The sequence below is a fragment of the Primulina huaijiensis genome, chromosome 6 (assembly GCF_012295235.1).
Source record: "Primulina huaijiensis isolate GDHJ02 chromosome 6, ASM1229523v2, whole genome shotgun sequence".
In the NCBI taxonomy this organism is placed as follows: domain Eukaryota; kingdom Viridiplantae; phylum Streptophyta; class Magnoliopsida; order Lamiales; family Gesneriaceae; genus Primulina; species Primulina huaijiensis.
The window spans coordinates 18,707,336-18,726,337 of record NC_133311.1 but is presented as its reverse complement, the minus strand read 5'-3'; the positions used below and the strand labels follow the sequence as shown (position 1 = coordinate 18,726,337).

The 19,002-nt window shown below is 35.2% G+C and overlaps 3 protein-coding genes across 8 annotated transcripts; 2 read left to right on the top strand and 1 right to left on the bottom strand.

Moving 5' to 3' along the window:
• Positions 1 to 2,232: 2,232 nt before the first annotated feature.
• Positions 2,233 to 6,963, top strand: LOC140979990 (auxin response factor 9-like). The gene is made up of 15 exons (XM_073445700.1): positions 2,233 to 2,507; positions 2,733 to 2,804; positions 2,937 to 3,055; positions 3,230 to 3,325; positions 3,515 to 3,571; positions 3,684 to 3,836; positions 3,932 to 4,016; positions 4,209 to 4,299; positions 4,644 to 4,808; positions 4,896 to 5,009; positions 5,090 to 5,162; positions 5,256 to 5,409; positions 5,497 to 6,035; positions 6,170 to 6,357; positions 6,455 to 6,963. The coding sequence occupies exons 2-15, from the start codon at positions 2,753 to 2,755 to the stop codon at positions 6,561 to 6,563; spliced, it is 1,995 nt and encodes a 664-aa protein (XP_073301801.1). The 5' UTR covers positions 2,233 to 2,507; positions 2,733 to 2,752; the 3' UTR covers positions 6,564 to 6,963.
• Positions 6,964 to 7,837: 874 nt separating this feature from the next.
• On the top strand, positions 7,838 to 10,618 carry LOC140978547 (26S proteasome non-ATPase regulatory subunit 8 homolog A-like). The gene is made up of 6 exons (XM_073443688.1): positions 7,838 to 8,072; positions 8,565 to 8,643; positions 8,751 to 8,853; positions 9,325 to 9,588; positions 9,962 to 10,073; positions 10,270 to 10,618. The coding sequence occupies exons 1-6, from the start codon at positions 7,968 to 7,970 to the stop codon at positions 10,408 to 10,410; spliced, it is 804 nt and encodes a 267-aa protein (XP_073299789.1). The 5' UTR covers positions 7,838 to 7,967; the 3' UTR covers positions 10,411 to 10,618.
• Positions 10,619 to 10,916: 298 nt separating this feature from the next.
• LOC140979989 (bZIP transcription factor 16-like) lies at positions 10,917 to 17,792 on the bottom strand. 6 transcript variants are annotated; one of them, XM_073445694.1, is made up of 14 exons: positions 17,620 to 17,788; positions 17,422 to 17,505; positions 16,899 to 17,001; positions 16,752 to 16,805; positions 16,601 to 16,675; positions 15,548 to 15,637; positions 15,392 to 15,451; positions 15,112 to 15,281; positions 14,590 to 14,644; positions 13,202 to 13,238; positions 12,853 to 13,118; positions 11,888 to 11,965; positions 11,671 to 11,796; positions 10,917 to 11,386 (listed from the first exon to the last, which is right to left on the bottom strand). In XM_073445694.1, the coding sequence occupies exons 3-14, from the start codon at positions 16,968 to 16,970 to the stop codon at positions 11,309 to 11,311; spliced, it is 1,161 nt and encodes a 386-aa protein (XP_073301795.1). In that variant the 5' UTR covers positions 16,971 to 17,001; positions 17,422 to 17,505; positions 17,620 to 17,788; the 3' UTR covers positions 10,917 to 11,308. The 6 variants fall into 6 exon arrangements, with proteins under 6 accessions (XP_073301795.1, XP_073301796.1, XP_073301797.1 ...); XM_073445695.1 differs by having other exon boundaries at positions 17,422 to 17,500; XM_073445696.1 differs by having other exon boundaries at positions 11,888 to 11,966; positions 12,860 to 13,118; positions 17,422 to 17,792.
• Positions 17,793 to 19,002: the final 1,210 nt, after the last annotated feature.

The following is a 19,002-nucleotide window of genomic DNA, read 5'->3' as shown; positions in this document are numbered from 1 at the left end:
TCGAACCCTTCTTTGCCCCATCTTATTAATATTTTTGGGAAAGATGATTATTCTCATAACCTGAAAGAACCAGAAATGGAAAAGAGATGAGGATGACAAATCTGCTCCTATCATGTCTCGTTGTCATTTCTAACCGTTTCCCACCTCTGTTCAATTTTATGTGTTATTATATGCTTCGAACCTTGAAAAAACTGATATAGGAATGAAAAATTGATAGGGATTAGGAGACAAATCTGTCACTACCATGCCCAGTTGCTATTCCTAATCTCTTTCCACCTCTCCTCGATTGTGTTATTATATGTCTCGAACCTTGAAGAAGCTGATATAGGGATGAAAAACTCACATTTATCATGCCTCTTTGTCATGCCTAATCACTTCCCATGTCTCACTTCAATTTTATGTGTTATTATATGAATTGGACATCATAACAACAAATCATGCTTTTTGGATTTGCCATGATAAATTGATCGATTCGTTGAAATTTTGAGAAACTATCAATGCGTTAAAGGGAACAGTTTGTTTAATGGTTCAGTTAAGTTTACTTAGATTCACCATAAAAACTCTTGTAAGTCGCATCAAATTTGTGACACGAAAATCAAATCCGACCAAAATAATAATAAAATATTACTCTTGTATCAAAATGTTACTTTTCATGATAGATATTGATCGTATCGACCCGTCTCATTAATATAGACTAATGAGACAATCTCACAAGAAACTTACTGTTGATTCATTTGATACGACCAACAATAAGATCCAATCAAATAATTGGTTGCAATTTTATGTGTTGATTATTTATCCCACATCAATCAAATCATCAAAGTAAACATACATTATTAACATTTATATCAATTAATTATTGAAAAATAAAAAATTTATATTTTATCATCTCGTTTTAAATTAATCAATCAAATCAAACATTATATTATTTAAATTTAATATTTTAATAATTACGATATTATTTATCCATACAAATAACGGACATATAAGTTATGTCAAAAGACAAAAATTATGGATTTTAATGTTTAGTTTTTTTGTTGTTATTATAATATAAAATGTAATGGATTTCTAGGTGATTTTTCATCATGGTCATCATCGTTATGTTCGTACCTAAGTAATAATATCTCCAAATATTTTTAAAAAGAGGTTTTCTGTGCTTTTATTTAAAAAATTATTTTGAAAATAGGCAGAAGACACGAGGCAGGGATTAGTTGGAAAAAACGGGGGTAGTGTGACAAAATAGCAATAACAACAATAATAATAATAATAATAATAATAATAATAATAATAATAATAATAATAATAATAATAAATAGTAGGACCCATAGGGTGGGGGTAATTAATTATAAATTGCCTTGATGATTTGAATTAATTAATTGTTGTTGTTATCGAAATGTCGGATTTGGAAGAAATCGAGTGGGCTGCCGGGTGGGGGTGGAGCCAACCTTGTTGTCTGCCTCGGAACAGGCGGCCAATCAGATGCCGACATCCTCCGCTCTTCTAATTTAATTTTTTTTTATTACTGCAATTAAAGTCTAACCACTTAACTTTTATTATTTTATTTTTTACTCATAAAAATATTATGTGATATGATCTCAATGATTTTTTTACATTTGAGATAGATCAATCATATTTAAAGTATTAAATAATATTTTTGTCAAAAAAAATAATTTTTTCACTGTTCGAATAAGATAAGAGACCTATCTCACAAACTAATCCATGAAACGATCTTATAAAAGTTTTTGAGAAAATAATAATAATGTGGATAATTTTATTTTTGCTAGTTATTGATTGTTGACTTGAAATTGGACTTAAATGTAATAGTTTTGTAAAATAAAATAAAATTTAAAATTACTAAATAAATAAATAAATCATAAATATCATTTGACGAATAATTAGACAAAGTGAGAATTACACACGATTATTATTATTTTTTTAAAAAAATAAATTTTGGTTGCATAAAAGGAAAAGTAATAATAATAATAATAATAATAATAAATAAATAAATAAATAAGAAATATTAAACGTGTAGTCCCCAACTTTTTTCTTGTTTCACAATTCACAGTTACGACATGTGTCCAAACACAAGAAACTAACCCCACCAAACTATTCTTTGCCAAAAAAATGTCGTCACCGGGACCGGCTAACCCCGGTTGAACCCAAGCCCTCTAACCACGGTTAAATCCGTTGGCGTTAACACACCACACGCAATGTGTGTGTGTGTGTGTGTGTGTGTGCAGTGGAAAAGGAGACAACCAAACCAGGTTCTGTGAAACTCACACAACTCAGTTACTCACACAATTAATAAATGAATGAACAAATTTTTTTAAATAACGTTTGAACAGGAGAGAAGCAATCAATCAGGGCTTATTTTAAGCTGTTTCTTGGATTGTTTCGAGTCGTTTCTGTTACTGCTCGTGCTCCCTTGTTTATTTTCTTCGTAACATTTACGGTCTTTTTTCGTTTTCTGAGGAAGGCGAACAGGGTTTTCTGGTTTGATGCAGTGGGTGAGTTTTTATTCAACTGCTACTGAGGTTTTGGGGGGTATAAATCTACTGGGTTTTGTTTTTTGCTGCTGTAAATTGTGTTGAAGGTTGTGTTTGCGAGTGTTTGATGTGGTGGGTTTGGTGCTGATGGGTTGGAATTGGATACATTTGCTTTGTGATATGATCTAAATTTTCGTGTCCTGAGCCTCGATCGAGGATCTTGAGGTTGGTTTCTTGTTTTAAAAGGGGAAGTTTTGGTGTAATTAATGGCAAATACGGGATCATTTTGTCAGCAGCAGATCAGATATTCAGCTGAAGGTCAATTTTTTGAAACGACTCGTTAATTTACGCCTTCTTTCATTTTTCCCTTCCTGAAACAGTCAGTTTTCTGAGTTGTTTTTTTGGCTTTATGTTTAGGGTTAATTATTTATTTTTTTGTGTGAATTGCAGGGACTGGAGTAAAGGATACGCTGTTCGTAGAATTATGGAAGGCTTGCGCTGGTCCTTTGGTGGATGTTCCGAATGTTGGGGAAAAAGTTTACTATTTTCCACAGGGTCACATGGAGCAAGTAAGTTGTGTATGAATTTATGTCCATTTCGTTTTTTGGAAGAAAAATTGATTTTGGGGTGTTTAAATTTCGGATCTTTGTGTGGAATACCGGACTTAAATGAAATTGTTTTTTAATTTATTTTGTGGCATTCTTCTTGGGTTTCGTCTAAATTTGTGCTTTTTTTTTCCCCAGTTAGAAGTATCAACAAATCAAGAACTGAATGAAAGAATACCAATGTTTAATCTGTCCTCAAAGATCCTTTGCCGTGTTTTCAACATTCAGCTGTTGGTATGGTCCCTCATTAGCTTTTCTTAATGTGTTATGTTACTTTATTTTTTGAAAATTCGAGTGTTCAAAAATTAGTCACACGCTTTTTCATAATTATGATACTTTCCCGAATTAGCAAATGAAAAACTTTACTTGTTAATTCTAACGGGGTGATAGTTTGTTAATTTTATGGAATTTTGTACTTTATAGGCTGAAAAAGACACTGATGAAGTTTATGCACAGATCACATTGATGCCAGAAACAGATGTAATAATTTGTTTCGATATTTTGCATTTTATTTTTTTACGTGATATTCAGCAAAATGCTGTGAGGTTTAAATTGTGAAATTTACATCAGTTTTATGGTTGCATATTTGCAGCAAACTGAGCCAAGAAGCCTTGATAACTTTCCGGAGGAGCCTCCTAGACCTGCAGTGCACTCATTCTGCAAGGTTTTGACTGCGTCAGATACAAGCACCCATGGTGGATTCTCTGTCCTTCGAAAACATGCTAACGAATGCCTGCCTCCGCTGGTAACTATTTCGTTTTCTCCTGGTTAGTCGTTTCATGCCTGGTATGTTTATTTGGGAGAAATTTTCACATTGATCTGCTATTGCTCTCGGATCAGGACATGTCCCAACAGACACCAACACAAGAACTGATAGCCAAGGATTTGCATGAGGTCGAATGGCATTTTAAGCATATTTTTAGAGGTGATTTCTAATTCCAATTACTGGTCACTCCTTGATTTTAGGTGTTCGTATATATTTATTTTTATTGTTATCACTCATGAGCAAGTTGTTTGATTCATGAATTGTAATAAATGGTCCAAATATATATGATAAATATTGTGTATCCATTATTCCTGATTCAACACTGACATATATTCGATGTAAACTCATCAGGTCAACCTCGAAGGCATTTGCTAACGACAGGATGGAGTACCTTTGTTACTTCTAAGAGATTAGTTGCTGGGGATTCTTTTGTATTTTTGAGGTTCTCACTGATGCATATTATTATGATAAATTCAATTTTTCTTGCTACTACCGCTAAAAATCCATAAATTCAATTTTTGTTTCTTTTACCGTTAAAAATCCAACATGTTTTTTCCAAATTTGGTTAGCTAGTAAAGATGATGGCAATTTCGGAAGTACATACTCGTAAAATGTTGTTTTTTTCCCCCTCAAAGTCTACTATCACTGAAGCCTTCCGAAAATTTTCTACATTTGATTATCAAAACACACTCCAAAGAATAATGGTTGTGAGTTGGCAACCAGATATTTTTTTGAACATCTTAGTTTTGCTCTATGGTTAGTCATTTTATGGCCTTTTCTTTCCAGGGGAGAGAATGGAGAATTACGTGTTGGGGTCAGACGCCATACCCGTCGACAAAGCTCGATGCCATCGTCGGTGATTTCAAGTCAGAGCATGCACCTCGGAGTGCTTGCCACGGCATCTCATGCTGTTTCAACTCTAACACCGTTTGTTATTTACTACAAGCCAAGGTCTGATATAAGTTCACCTGCAACAATGTTTATGTGGTTTAGCTCATGATGTCCTTATTTTCCTTTTCTGTTTGAAAAACTTTCTAGAACAAGTCAGTTCATTATTGGCCTCAAGAAATATCTTGAAGCTGTAAACCATGAATTTGGAGTTGGCATGAGATTCAAGATGCGTTTTGAGGGGGAGGATTCTCCGGAGAGAAGGTGATTTTTCACCATAAACTACCTTGTATTGAATTTGCATGTTTCCAATGATTAAAAATTTTCTTTTTCTAAGCAATTAGGTTTTCGGGTACGATAGTTGGTGTTGAGGATAAATCTTCCAGTTGGGAAGATTCTAAATGGCGATCACTCAAGGTTCTTGTTGTTGGTGGTATGCTGGCTTCTGTTTCATAATTTCATAAACCCTGAGACTGAAATTGTCCAAATTTTTGTTAATTTTTTTTCCAGGTTCAATGGGATGAACATGCATCTATTCCGAGACCTGAAAGGGTTTCTCCATGGGAGATCGAACCGTCCGTGGTGTCAACACCCACGAGCATTATTCAGACCCAGACAATGAAACATAAAAGGCTTCGATCACATGTTGAAATCCCGGTTCCTGGTGAGATTATCCTTCCCCGTATTTATCCTTATTCTCTCGACAACATTTTTATCATAACCTCGTCGTTTCTCGTAATTGATATTTTAGAAACACCAACTTCAACTGTGTCAACTGCCTGGAATCTGGGTCACGGATCCTATCAAGTTTATCGCAATCTTGAGGAACAAGGGAGTAACCACATGGCTATTCCGCAAGCTACACCACCCCGTCTGAAAGCTTCTTTTAATATGATTGCTGAAGAAATGCAAGAAAGTAAAGGTGCATCAGCTAGGTCTATCATTTTGAACCCTTCAGCATCAAGCTTGGGAAGACAAAGCAACAGTCTTTTGTCTTCCCAGAATGATGGAAAGAAATTTGATACTGTTGCAACATGTCGGTTATTTGGGATTGATTTGAAACGTCCTGCCCTTGTGAACCTTTGTGAGAACTCTCCTCCCAAATCATTGGATACACGAAAATATGGTGGTGAAGTGTGCATTCCAAGTATGGTATCATCGTGTTACTCGGAGCAGAAATCCGGTGGTTTCAAGGATTTGAAAGACATGAAGCAAGACCAGGTTCAAGTACCAACCAAGGAGATTCAGAGCGGACAGAATCAGAGTCATCCGCTTAGAAGTCGCACCAAGGTATACAATGAACAAACAAATACTGTGTCCAATAAACACCTTTTGACATCGAGTTATTACCAAATAAGCAACAATCTTTGCATCGAGAGGTTAAATCAAGATTATATGCTTTGTTTTAAAAATCATATGATTAGGTACAAATGCAAGGGGTTGCTGTTGGTCGTGCTGTGGATTTAACGGCATTGAATGGATATGAAGAGCTTATAACCGAAATAGAAGAGATGTTTGAAATCAAGGGAGAGCTGAGACCCCGAAAGAAGCTGGAAATAGTGTTCACAGATGACGAAGGGAATATGATGCTGATGGGTGATGATCCGTGGCCGTAAGATTGCCAATGCTTTGTCAATTTCTGCATATTCCTACCATCAAACCCATCTTTTCACGGGCTTGCTCGCTTAATCACAAACTTTTTTTTGCAGAGAATTCTGCAACATGGTTCGAAGAATTTTCATCTGTCCTAGCCAACACGTGAAGAAAATGGAAGAAACCAAGATCCCTTTACCTCCATCTGCAGAATGCGAAGATTGAAATGCAATTCGCTCGTTTGTTTGTTTCTGATCCTTTGACCCTTCTGCTTCATTTAAACGTATTTATTTGTATTCCAAGAAACGAGGAGGATGTCTCTTGCAGATGAACCAAACCATGTGACGTGCACTAAACTAGCTTAGTTAGTGACTCGGTTTTGTCGAATCTGGACTCATTTTTAGGTATCGACGAAACTGTACTAGTATCAGGGCAGCTGATTAAGAGAGGATTAGAAGATGTGCTGTTAGGGAGGGTGTCTGTGATGAAAATGGATGAGAAAAATGTTTAGCCATCCTACATCATATGTAAATAGATTATGTGTGTGTGGACTTTGGCATCAAGGACTCAAGGCATTTCTTGTGTCTCTATTTAGAACAAGTCAAAATGGTGCCTTTTAATGCCATTGCATTTTTTTTAAAAAAAAATGCAATAGGGGTGTGAGATTTGACGGGATGAAACCCAAGTTTACGTCACTGCACTAATAAGGGTGTTCGCCATTTAATGCCATTTCTGTTGAAATTTATGTGCCTGTGAACAAGTTTTTTTCCTTGGTTTTTTATTTGTTGGTGTCATAAAGAATTGAATGTGGTGACTTGTTTGTTTAATTCTCAACGAATTATGAACTCCTAAGATGCAAAATAAAATGTACTTCTGTTTTATATTTCGTACTTCGAATTTTAATTTCGAAACTCTAAATTTAATTAATTCCTACGTGCGGAAACGAAGTATTTGACGATAATTGAACTCATGAAAGTGAGAAAAGTTGCTAGCGAAGCGAAAGGTTACATAAGGCTCGAGACTCGAAAAAAGAACTGAGAAAGCATATGCTTAATCATGATGCTGGGACTTGTTAATTTGTGCATATCTTGGACCATATTAATCATTGACTGCCACCTGGTTCCGATATAATTTGATTCGGCCAATTTATTTTTGGAATGTTATCGATATAGTGATGTAACATAGCATGAAAAATTGGGCAAAAATTTAAAGAAGTTTATAAAAATCGTTGATGATTTATAGTCTATCGGGTAACAAGGTCTAAATTTTGAGATGATATATCGAGTTCGAAATACAATTGTAACAAATCATTGACCCAACTAAAAAAAGTTAAGTTAAACCCAAGCATTGCTTGCCCAACTACATCACTTTGGATTTTCAAGTAATGATGTATTGTGGGCTTGAACTTTCAATACTGGAGTTAGGTTTGGGCCACCAAGAAATAGGCTCATGGGTTGTGGCCCAAAATATATGGGCCAATGAATGTCGGGTCGATCCCGATTCTTTCACAGGAACCGGTTAGACCCACTTGCGGCACACTTCTTTCTTCTGCAGAACGAAGAGGCCGGATCCTTTCACGTTCTTCCGAAAACCCTAAAATTTCTCTGAAGAAAATTACTGGAGACAGAAATGGATCCGAAAATCACCGAGGTTTCCCAAATGTTTGAGAGGTTCCAAGCGGCTTTCTTGCGGAAGGATTATGATACTTGTACTGGACTCCTCTCGCAGCTCAAGGTAAATATTACTTTTTTTTTGGTTCGGAATTCAACTATTTTTGTATACATGTATCGTTCTTTGTTTCAAATGAACTTTTTAGGTTATGGATGTGTAGTTTCTTGTCTCGGGTGAGATATGCTACGGTTAAAGTAATGTGATTTTACTTTATCTAATGATAGGGAGAACTTTAGTTTTCGTAATTAATGTTCGTACTTTGCTATATCGTTTAGAACTTTTGGCTGAAATCGGTACACGAAGTGAGATCTGAATATTTATTTAGGCTAGTATGGACAAATTCTTTTACCATGATATCGGATATTGGATTTGGAGAAGTATGGTCAAGGAACAAATCATTTTTAGATGGTTTTCTAAGGGAAACGCGAGGAACATGATTTTCTTACAAGTTCAATTTGGAATATGCTTAATTTAGTACATTGTGAATTATCATTTATTTGGAATTGATTCAGGTTGATATTGCTAATCAATGGTGTATTGTGTATTTTATTGCAGGTTCTATTAACAGAATTTAAGAGTCTGCCTCCATTATTTCAGGAAACGCCAAATAACATCCGTGAATTGACACTAGCAAGTATTGCTGTCCTTTTATTTATTACTCATATGTTTGGGATGTTTGTCATCACATTCAGATTGATTTTCTCAATACTTTGTATGTCTTCTGCATTGACCTTTTTTCAGGGGATATATACGAATATGCAGTTGTTCTTAGTGTGAAAACCGAGGATCAGGATGCTTTTGAGCGGGATTTTTTCCAATTGAAACCATACTATACGGATGCCCGGTAACTTGGTTTCTACTTGCTGGCACAAAAGTTTATTGCATGTTATTTGGATAGCACTGAATCGGAAATTGGGTTTTAATTTATTTGCTGAAAATTATATAACCATGCTCCTCTTAATTGGCTCACCTGAATGTTACAAGCTTTTTATGGACGTGTTTGTTCTTTCATTGGGATATTGATGGATCAGTACAAGTGTTCAAACACTGAATACTATTACAAATATTTTAGAGATTGATTCCTAATAAAACTAATTTAGTAATTGATGATTTGACTATATCTAAAGTTTATATTCTTTGCTGCTTAATTTCGTGCGTCTTATTTGATAATCAAACTGATTTTGTTCCATGCTTTCACTTTTTCATGATGAATTATATGTCGACCACTCTTTTATATATAGACTATTGTGCAATTTGAAGTGGTGTATTTACGTTCTTAGGCATTTGTTTTTACCATTTTGATGTAATGTAACAGTGGCCGTCTCCCACTATCAGCTCAGGAGTATCCTATTTTGGGTCTCAACCTTTTGAGACTCCTTGTGCAAAACAGAATCGCTGAATTCCACACTGAGTTGGAATTGCTTCCTCCTAATGCTTTAGAGAATCCTTGCATCAAGCATGCCGTTGAGTTGGAGCAATCTTTCATGGAAGGAGCCTATAACCGTGTGTTGAGTGCTAGACAAACTGTACCTCATGAAACATATGTTTATTTCATGGACTTATTGGCAAAGACAGTCAGGTAATGTTTCCTGATCATGCAGGAGTTAACATCAATAAAAAAGGCACTCACATATTGTGTGTGTTTTTGGTAGATTGAGTTGATTTAGTAGTGTAAGCATTTTTGTATTTTGGTCCTATCATGCGATTTGATATACTGATGTTTTCCTTTATCCTTATAATTCCACTTGTTCATCGTATTTTGTACACAATAGGCATCTATTCAGACAGACTTCTCTCTCCATGCTTGTAGTTCTTGTTTTTTGTTATATATATATATATATATATCGTATGACACAATTTTATATTATATCCATTTATGTGATTATATGCGATTTTCATCATGCTAAGACCAAATTTCCACTTTTCGGAACTTGATTTATTTTCGGTGGTAGGGATGAGATAGCTGGATGCAGTGAAAAGGCATATGATTCCCTATCAATAAAAGATGCAAGGCAAATCCTGCTGTTTTCTTCGGACCAAGAATTATCTGAATACATCAACGAGGTAAAAATTGTTGCCCGTATTTTTCCAAACTCCCCTCCCCCGGTTTCGCTATACACACTAGCATGTTACCATTCAATTTGGCTTCTGAATATAACCACGTAAAATGCCTCTTTTACTATATCACAAACTATTTTTTCTATCTAGTTTATTTGGCATTGAAGCAGTGATACTTGGTATATGATGTTGGAATATGCAGGAGCATCCCGAGTGGGAGATCAAGAATGGGTCTGTATTTTTCCAAAGATCTAAAGAATCGACGCCTTGCAAGGAGATTCCATCTTTGCAGCTGATCAACCAGACACTCAGTTATGCTAGGGAATTGGAGCGGATTGTGTGAGGAGACTTCTCGTGCTGCCATTTTACATTTGATCCTTTGCTTCAACTGTACTTTTTAACTACCAATGTATTACCGTGTTTTGATTTTATTGATCATTTCCCCTTGTTACCTGATCATTGTACTCCCCATTCCATTTTATTTTTTTGTAATGACTTCATAAAAAATGTGATTGTAGTTGAACTTTGCCTTTTTCTCCATATTTCACCAACTCTTGCTTACTGTGGAAATTTTCATCTTCTAGTCTATTTGGGGTTCAAAAGAAGGTTCAAGTTTTTCCCCCGAAGGAGAGAGCATGGACTAAACTAACATTTTTTATTTTGTTGAACGAGATTTAATTCATAACTTTACTCCAACATGAGATTTTGTTATTTTTGCCCATATATTCATCACCTTTTCGGTTTTAGAGCTATAATTTGATCTTATCACAACATAGAAGGTTATAAAAGCATCACAATGGTTGAATTGGCACGTCAAATTATAATCATATTATTAACCAACAAAAAGCATCAAGCTAAATGGGTAAGGGCGTGTTTTATTGCGTAACCTATTCCAGGGACCGTTCCAAACATAAAAGTACAATTCAACACAATGTGGTAACAGAGTCGAGGGTACCGGCACCAGACATTAGCTCAATGACGCCTGTGTTTGTCGACCGTGAGAAATTCGGTCAAAACAAACACGATCAATGGCATTAGACATGTAAGTTCTGAGACTAAAAGGAGATTCGGTCAAAACAAATACGATCAATAGTATTAGACATGTAAGTACTGAACTGAGACTAAAAGGACAACCAAGCTCTCACCTATATCACTATATCATCGTACCACGTAATTTAAGGGGTTTCCCAGTCACTAGCGGTTAAGTCATTGAACTCACTTTGCATGAGAAAATTTATCGCTCATTCTTCATGTGATCTCCGCTGATCATCCAGACCGCACCTTGGATCTTCTTGATCAGGTAGTTCACCAAGTTGCTCCTGTAAAACCACATTTGGAGAATTATTACTGCAAGAAAATGTGAAGTGTACCATAAAATGATCAATACAGCTTCCTCAAATCCCCAGTGAATAGTTCTCGAATAAAATGATTTTGATACTTGGTCAAGTACTGCCAAAATCACCAATGATCAATAACGTTCCGTGAGTGCAAACTTCTAAAGTGACAACCGAGGAGCACATGCCAACACAACAATTGAGCATTGGGATTTTGTTAGACGTAGCTCCAAGTATGGTAAGATTACATGCAAAAATACAGACAATACCTTGAGTGATGCATTCTGAGCAAGAAGTTGCTCGTACTCATTCCTTATCCGAGCCAATTCTGTCCTGAGAGAAGCATTTTCTTCTTTCATTGCTTCTGCACGTTGGGCAAGTTCATCGCATTCTGCCTGAATTCCGCAACCAAAAACAAGCAATACAATCAGATATCATGGAGGCCTGATTAAATAAAATGAGAAAATGGAAGTATTGACCAGTTACCTGCTTGCGTAATCTAGATCGACGAGCAGATTCCCTGTTTGACTGCTTTCTTTTCTGTCTTTTGAGCTCCCTTTCATCCTGGACTCGCAGCGAACAAGGTCAAGGTCAAGGTCAAGGTCCAGATGGCAAAACACAAAAATATCTTCTCTATACAGAGGAAATAATATTAATCACTCACAAAGTTAAAAAGGAAACAGCATAGACTCTGTCAAGACAGTTTTATATGTAATCTAGAAAAATTATCCACAATAAAAAACCAATATTCGATCGTTAAGAAATGGCCACCATATCGATCAAGCGAAGATTTGTGAAATTAGGATGATAAATGGTGAATCAAGCCATAAAACAATCAGAATTTGTCATTAGATCTCCAACAATCTTCGTTTTTTTTATCTTGTTTTATTGCAGTTCAATGTTCTTCAATCCATTTTCCTTTCTTCTTTTCTTCAGACGCTCAATTAACCTTTTATTTTTAGCATGATGTTATTTGCAATCTTTGATGATGCAAATGAATATATGTTGGTAATAAAAATACATGAAAAGTAACCATCATTGCATGCACCGCAAATGAAAGTGGTAAAAGAGCACACAAAGCAACGGTACAAAAGTATCATTGTTGCTTTAAGTTTAAAGAATCATGGACTCAAGGTTAATATGACTGTTTCCATTGTTGATGCAACTTTTTAATGGCCCTATACGTTCCTTACTCAGGTATTCGGTGAAATAAGCCATCTTTGACTTGATATCTGGATAGGGTATTCAACTGGTTTGAACAGGTGACCAATGAGACTCAATTTATAGGCTCTGGGCCGCCTACTATATACTCTAACTGATTCATCTTAAAAAATGAAAAATTATCTTCATATGACTAGAATAATCTCCATCTTAAAGGAACTAAATAATCCTCGTCATATCAAAATCTTTTTGGCCACTTATTAGGTTACCAAAAAAAAAAAAAATGAAACCTGTATCCAGGGCTGTGACTGAGCATTGTCCCGTGATACAGAAGCGACCATTCCTCCAACAACTGAAGAAGCAGGTACCTTTTCTCGCATGGGAGGTATAGCAGAAGCCGGAGCAGTACCCCAATAATCCATTCCAATGTTTAAGTTAGTTGTGGGACCAGGAATACCACCTACAGCCCCTGCTGCTGGCATTGGCACAACAGCCATTGTTTGATTTACCATAGGGTGAGGCGTGGTCAGCCCTCCATTCTGAGAATCGCATTCAGCTGTAGCAAGATAACATGAGTCGTGACAATGTCCAGAAACTAGATTAAGACAGCAGTAGAAGTAAAATTTACAAGAATAGTACCTGAATCTTGCTGGCCACCAGACTTCTCGGGCAATTCCTGCAAAAATAATAGAAGAAAGTTCATAAGGAGAAATTAGTGTGATCTAATTCTTTGAACACACATGGTTATTTGCAATCTTATCAGAGGATTTTCTAACAGGTGGGTGAAAACAGAAAGCAGGAAACCCAAAAACCATATCCGATCAGGTGAAAACAAGACCTATTAAACTTGATCCACTTAATTCGGGTCATTAACTGGGCCTTAAATGGTAACATAATCCTGATGCGACTTATAACTGTGTGGCTTTTTTCATATGCGAGCAACCAAGATCAGCCCGGGCACCCACCAGTAATTAAAAAATATACGTTTCAACTTTTTTCAGTACCTTTTTTAAAATATTATTTTGTATATTTTAGTAATAAAAATTACGTGCTACCTTATATTTTAAAGAGAATTCTAAATTTTCAACATCTCTCTCAATTTCTTTTTATACATATTAAAAATTAATGTTTTAAAAAATATATAAAAATATGTAACCAGGCTGGGTATTTACAGCGGAGTTTTACTAACACCAATAGTGCAAAGAGAGAGCCAACCGGATAAAAAAAATGTTTCCCTATGGTCTGTCAATTCATTTTGATCAGTCACTACACTACATGGCCCAATGTACAAAGTAAATACCAAAGTCACACTTGATTGCTTGAAATATGTGAAAACTGCTGCTTTGCAAAAACACTTGAGCAACATTCAAGATTACCACAAAAAGTGAACCATTTTGAAAATATGACATTCATGCTCATTATTAAGATGGACTAATGAAGACATTAGAATTTTCTTTATCTATTTTTCCTTTGCAAAAATCAAAATTCGACAGATAATTACTGATATTTGATACAGCAACCAGTGAGAAAATTGTATCTTCATGTTTAGAATGGTGCAAATTTCATGGGACAACCAGACTGCTAATAATTTTTTATTAAATGAGCTAGAGAGTAATTTTGTATAAATTCTATATTTGTAACTGATTACGTGGTGTCCTTATGGGATCAATTGTCTTATCCAATATATATTCTCAGTACAACTTAGCGTGGATTCCTTTTCTGAATACAGAGTACATCACCTAATAAGTTACGTCTATTGTGTTTAGACATTATTCATTATGTTTGTTACTTCTTTTCGATTGAATCTCAATGGATCTACATCTGATTCAAGAATTATCCAAACTACACAATCGCAGACAAAAACGTGTCTCGAGATGTGATGATCAAACATCAAAAAAACTTTTCAGGTGATATATGTTTAAATGGAACGTAACATTATTCATTGATTGATGCCCTGCACTGCAAAAAGTTTATGCACGGGATTCTTAATTTTTAGCAACTTGTAAAAGTGCAACCGTAAAACTTACATTATCAGAATCGGCATCACTTCCTTCACTTGAACCTTCACTAGCACTTTCAGCACTGAAGATTTTGTCAATCAAACAGCTCGATTAAGAAATTTAACACAATGTTCAGCAACAACAGATTATTTAAAGAAAAAACACAGGTAACACAAATTCGTCCTCATAATTAAATATGATAGGACAGGTACCGGCAAACAAAGACAAGGAATGTGAAGGAAAACATGAAAAACAACTATGTGATAATCCTCAAAACCAAGGAGAAAATAACAAAAGACAAAAAGACAAGGATGAAGAATTTTATCTGACAACAAGAATAATGCTGTCGCAAGAGCTGATATCAAAACTGAACAATTAATTGAAAACATAAAGTCTATACCAAAGTCACTTTCCATCTCCAGGACCTAACCCCCACCCCATCAAGCAACAAATTTGTAGATGAGTGAGCTTTCATATATTAACAATATATATGAACAATGATGTGTATTTATGTCCCTTGACTATGTTGGTTCACACATTCACCAATACCTTTTAGAATGCAAACCATTTGCAGATACACCTGACATTTTTCCAGGTTCATTATTCTTCCCAGTGATCATGTTTAAACCGACCAAACTTCCCTTGGATCTTTTGATTGGCAGTTTTTCCTTCCCTTCAAATGACTTGCCATCCACCTCCATGTTGCTAGGAGAGTTCGCCTTTATGTACATATAAACATTATTTTCCAATTAGTTCACGGGCAAGATTAGTGTACATCACATTAAAAGAAGAATGGAGGGAAAAAATCGCAAGTGTCATGTGGACTCACAGAGGCTTCAGCAACACCGTTTGGAGAAGGCATAGTGAAAGGACTAAAGGGATAAGATCCCTAAACAACATTGAAGACGCCAGGAAACATTAAAGCCGATGCATCGAGATGAGCTCGAACACAAACATGCAACAACAGAAACTAAAGAGAATATACCGGAGCCATAGTTGGATGTGCATATATACCCCCATGAGGGTACATAGCAACATATGGATGTGGAGGGGTGCCATATGGTGGAATAAATTGCTGCAAGTTGCAGAAACACAATATAGGTAGTTGTATGATATATTTTCACTTAATAAGGCTCAACACAAAATTGACAATTAGAAATAATCGAGGGAATATTAGTTCATGAATAAATGCATTTTTATATACCATGTGCTGGATGAACTTGCTTAGTCATGAATCATGACATGTTTCGCAAGAAGTCAAAGTCTACCAGAAGCCATTATGACAAACCACAAGCCATTATAACAACATACCATGTTTTTTCCTCTCCTGCTTACGATATGGATATAAATCTCTTCTTTCTCAAAATTTTCACTTGTTCACGGATACCTAGCTCAAGAACAGTTTCTACAATTTTAGCAAATCTGATTCGGAACCATCTTTGTTAATCAAACTTTTACCATCCCTGAATCACCAATTCCTTATGTTAGTACCTTCTCTCAATAACAGAAACTACAGAAAGCTAGTCAGGAACCAATACTGGGATAAGTTAGCTATGCAGAAATGTTTTGTCACATGGCTTAATACTTGCTTGTTGGACGCATCTTAAGTTCACTCTGCAAGACTATGTTTCTGTTGGCATCTCATTGGAAGATTGCACTATAATTTCTGAAAATTCACTAGTAGAACTAGAAGTACTCAAAGCATGCTATATGGTCATTATTCCAATAAACCATAGAATTTAGGAGCAATGCAACTTGTGAAATTTATAAAGAACCACGTTTTATTTCTTTACAGGGTCTGATCAATGATCATATCATGACTACGGAGGGGATATACAACAGCTAAGCAGAAACTTGTAAGTATGGTAAAGTGACATCAAGTTATTGTAGTCTTCAAATGTAATTAGGTTTGCTAACGATTTGATTCTATGCTAAGTTCTCGTCTCCGAGAACCCTATGAGCATATAAGCTGATATATTACTTCAAAAATCTATAATGCTATCTTTTCCTGGACCAAAAAAACAAAGAAATATTATACCTGAACACCCCACATGTAAGGGTGGGCCTGTGGACTTGATGCCAAGAACCCAGGTGGAGGCATAGGAGAATATGCCTACACAATCACAATCCATGCCATATAACTAGAAAGTTCAAAGTCAATGAGGTACAACCAGATGAAAAATAGCAACCTGAAATCCAGACCAATCGGTAGCAACCATGCCAGAAACAGCTGGAGTATGTTCCTGGAAATTTCCCAAAAATGCAATATTTTAAACCATAAGCTAGTAAAAAATACCGTGAGAGTACATGATACCAATATCCACCAGCAGGATAACCTGTAAAGGAGTCTTTGGTTCCTTTGCTTCTTTCCCCTCCTTAGAGGATTTATCCACTTCACTACTTCCCATGTTTTACGATACACCACCTCCTCCAATATCACTATAATCATCCCAGCACATACACATTTAGCAAGATGCTTTGCACACGTTAAAAAAAATGAAAAAATGACTAGATCTTGATAGAAAAAATGGCACACAGGAAATCAAACTCTTTCACGTTACACGGAAATTCAAAAGTAAATTATCTGTATACAATAATATAAAATTGTGAGGATGACGAAAAGACCTTCAATACCTATATGAGAATTATAAAGCAAAAAGGCTGTTATTGTCCAGTAGAATAATTATATATTAAATCTCCACAAATCACAATCAGACACATAGGCAGATTCAAGGAAAATATCCATGACGCATTAACTCACCCAATCATAGGATACAAACCTGGAAAATTTCACCATAAACTCACGTGAATAAACTGAGTCAAAGAGCTGATTAATAATTCCGAATTCGAAAGATTTACCACAAAAAATGAACCCTAACTCGGCAAGCTTGAACAGGTAACTCAGCACAGCTGCAAGGAAGCTCAAACCCCAATCCTTCTTTCCTTCAACAATAGAAGTAAATTCAAAAACTTTAAAATAAAAATATTACGTCCTGTGAAAAAATTGGGGTATGCAAAACTCAATTTCACGGAATTCCTCAAAAGCTGAGTCGTAACCAATTAGAGTGGTAAAAATTCGGGGAATTCAGGAACTTAGGGCTTCTTTTGTGAGATCGTGGACATGCTTGTCACCTTTTCGGAAGATTTGCAGCGAGAGAATGCCGATGTGGTGGCCACTGTGGATTTGGGATCTTTGATGAATGTCTATCGGATGTCGTGGAATGTTTAATGGCCGCGATTGTGTTACGTAATGCCTTTGCTGTCTCCGGGTTATAGTCATGGGTCGGAGCATTTGAATCTAAACCCTAAATATCTTAAATTTCAAATACGAATTATCCAACATTTGGTTTGCACCTCCTGACACGGAAAAAATAATCTTTTTGACTAAGTAATTATTTTTTTAGACGAGAGACTAAGTTACAGATCGTATTTTGTGAGACAGATATATTATTTGGGTCATTCATGAAAAAATATTATTTTTATGCTAAGAGTATTATTTTTTATTGTGAATATCGATAGAATTGACCCGTCTCACAGATAAAGATGCGTGAGACAAGTTATTTTAGTCCTACCAAAAACAAAATTACGTGGGAAACTAACGTATTAAAACTATTCAATTTGCATTGACTTTAGCCTAGATAGATTGTCCCAAATCCAACAACTTTGTATGTGTTGAAAATTTAATATTTTAATATTGAATATTGAATGATGAATATTTGAAAGTTGAAAATTAGGTAAAATTAGGTGTTGAATATTGAAATTTGTGTGTGATGATGAAGATAATGATGTAATTTATTTTTGGATTATTTGTAAAATTTTTCTATAAATAGATATTTCATTTGTGAAAAAAATCACAATTGAGTTGAGAGAAAAAAATTATAAAGTGTGTAGTGTGATAATTTTGAGAGTTTGAGATTTTTATTTTTTACCGTAAATTTTTACTTTTTCACAACACGTTATCAGCACGAAGCTCTAAAAGTCTTCCATATTTTTCCAAGCTCCAAAACAGAAGAAAAAGGTAACAAAAGTAATAATATTTATTTTACTGTTTATTTATTTATTGTGTATATACTTAATATATAATATAATGCTATAATAAAATAAATTTTTCAAAAACTTGTTATAAATCCTGGGAGGATGTTAAGACGACATCCCACACTCCCGGTAAGGGATACGACAAGTATAAAAGCCTATAAGGTTTTTAAACAAAATATCTTATGATACCTCATTATAATATTGTGATATGATATACATAATTATTTAAAACATTACTAATATTATATACACCATATTATTACCATAAAATTATACAAATACATACATTTATTTTCTTGTACACCAACGGTCATAAACGGTAACAAAACGGCTAGTTTTTGCCCTATAAATATGATCTCACAAACACATTCAATCACTCCAACTTTCTCTTCTTCTCTAAAATTA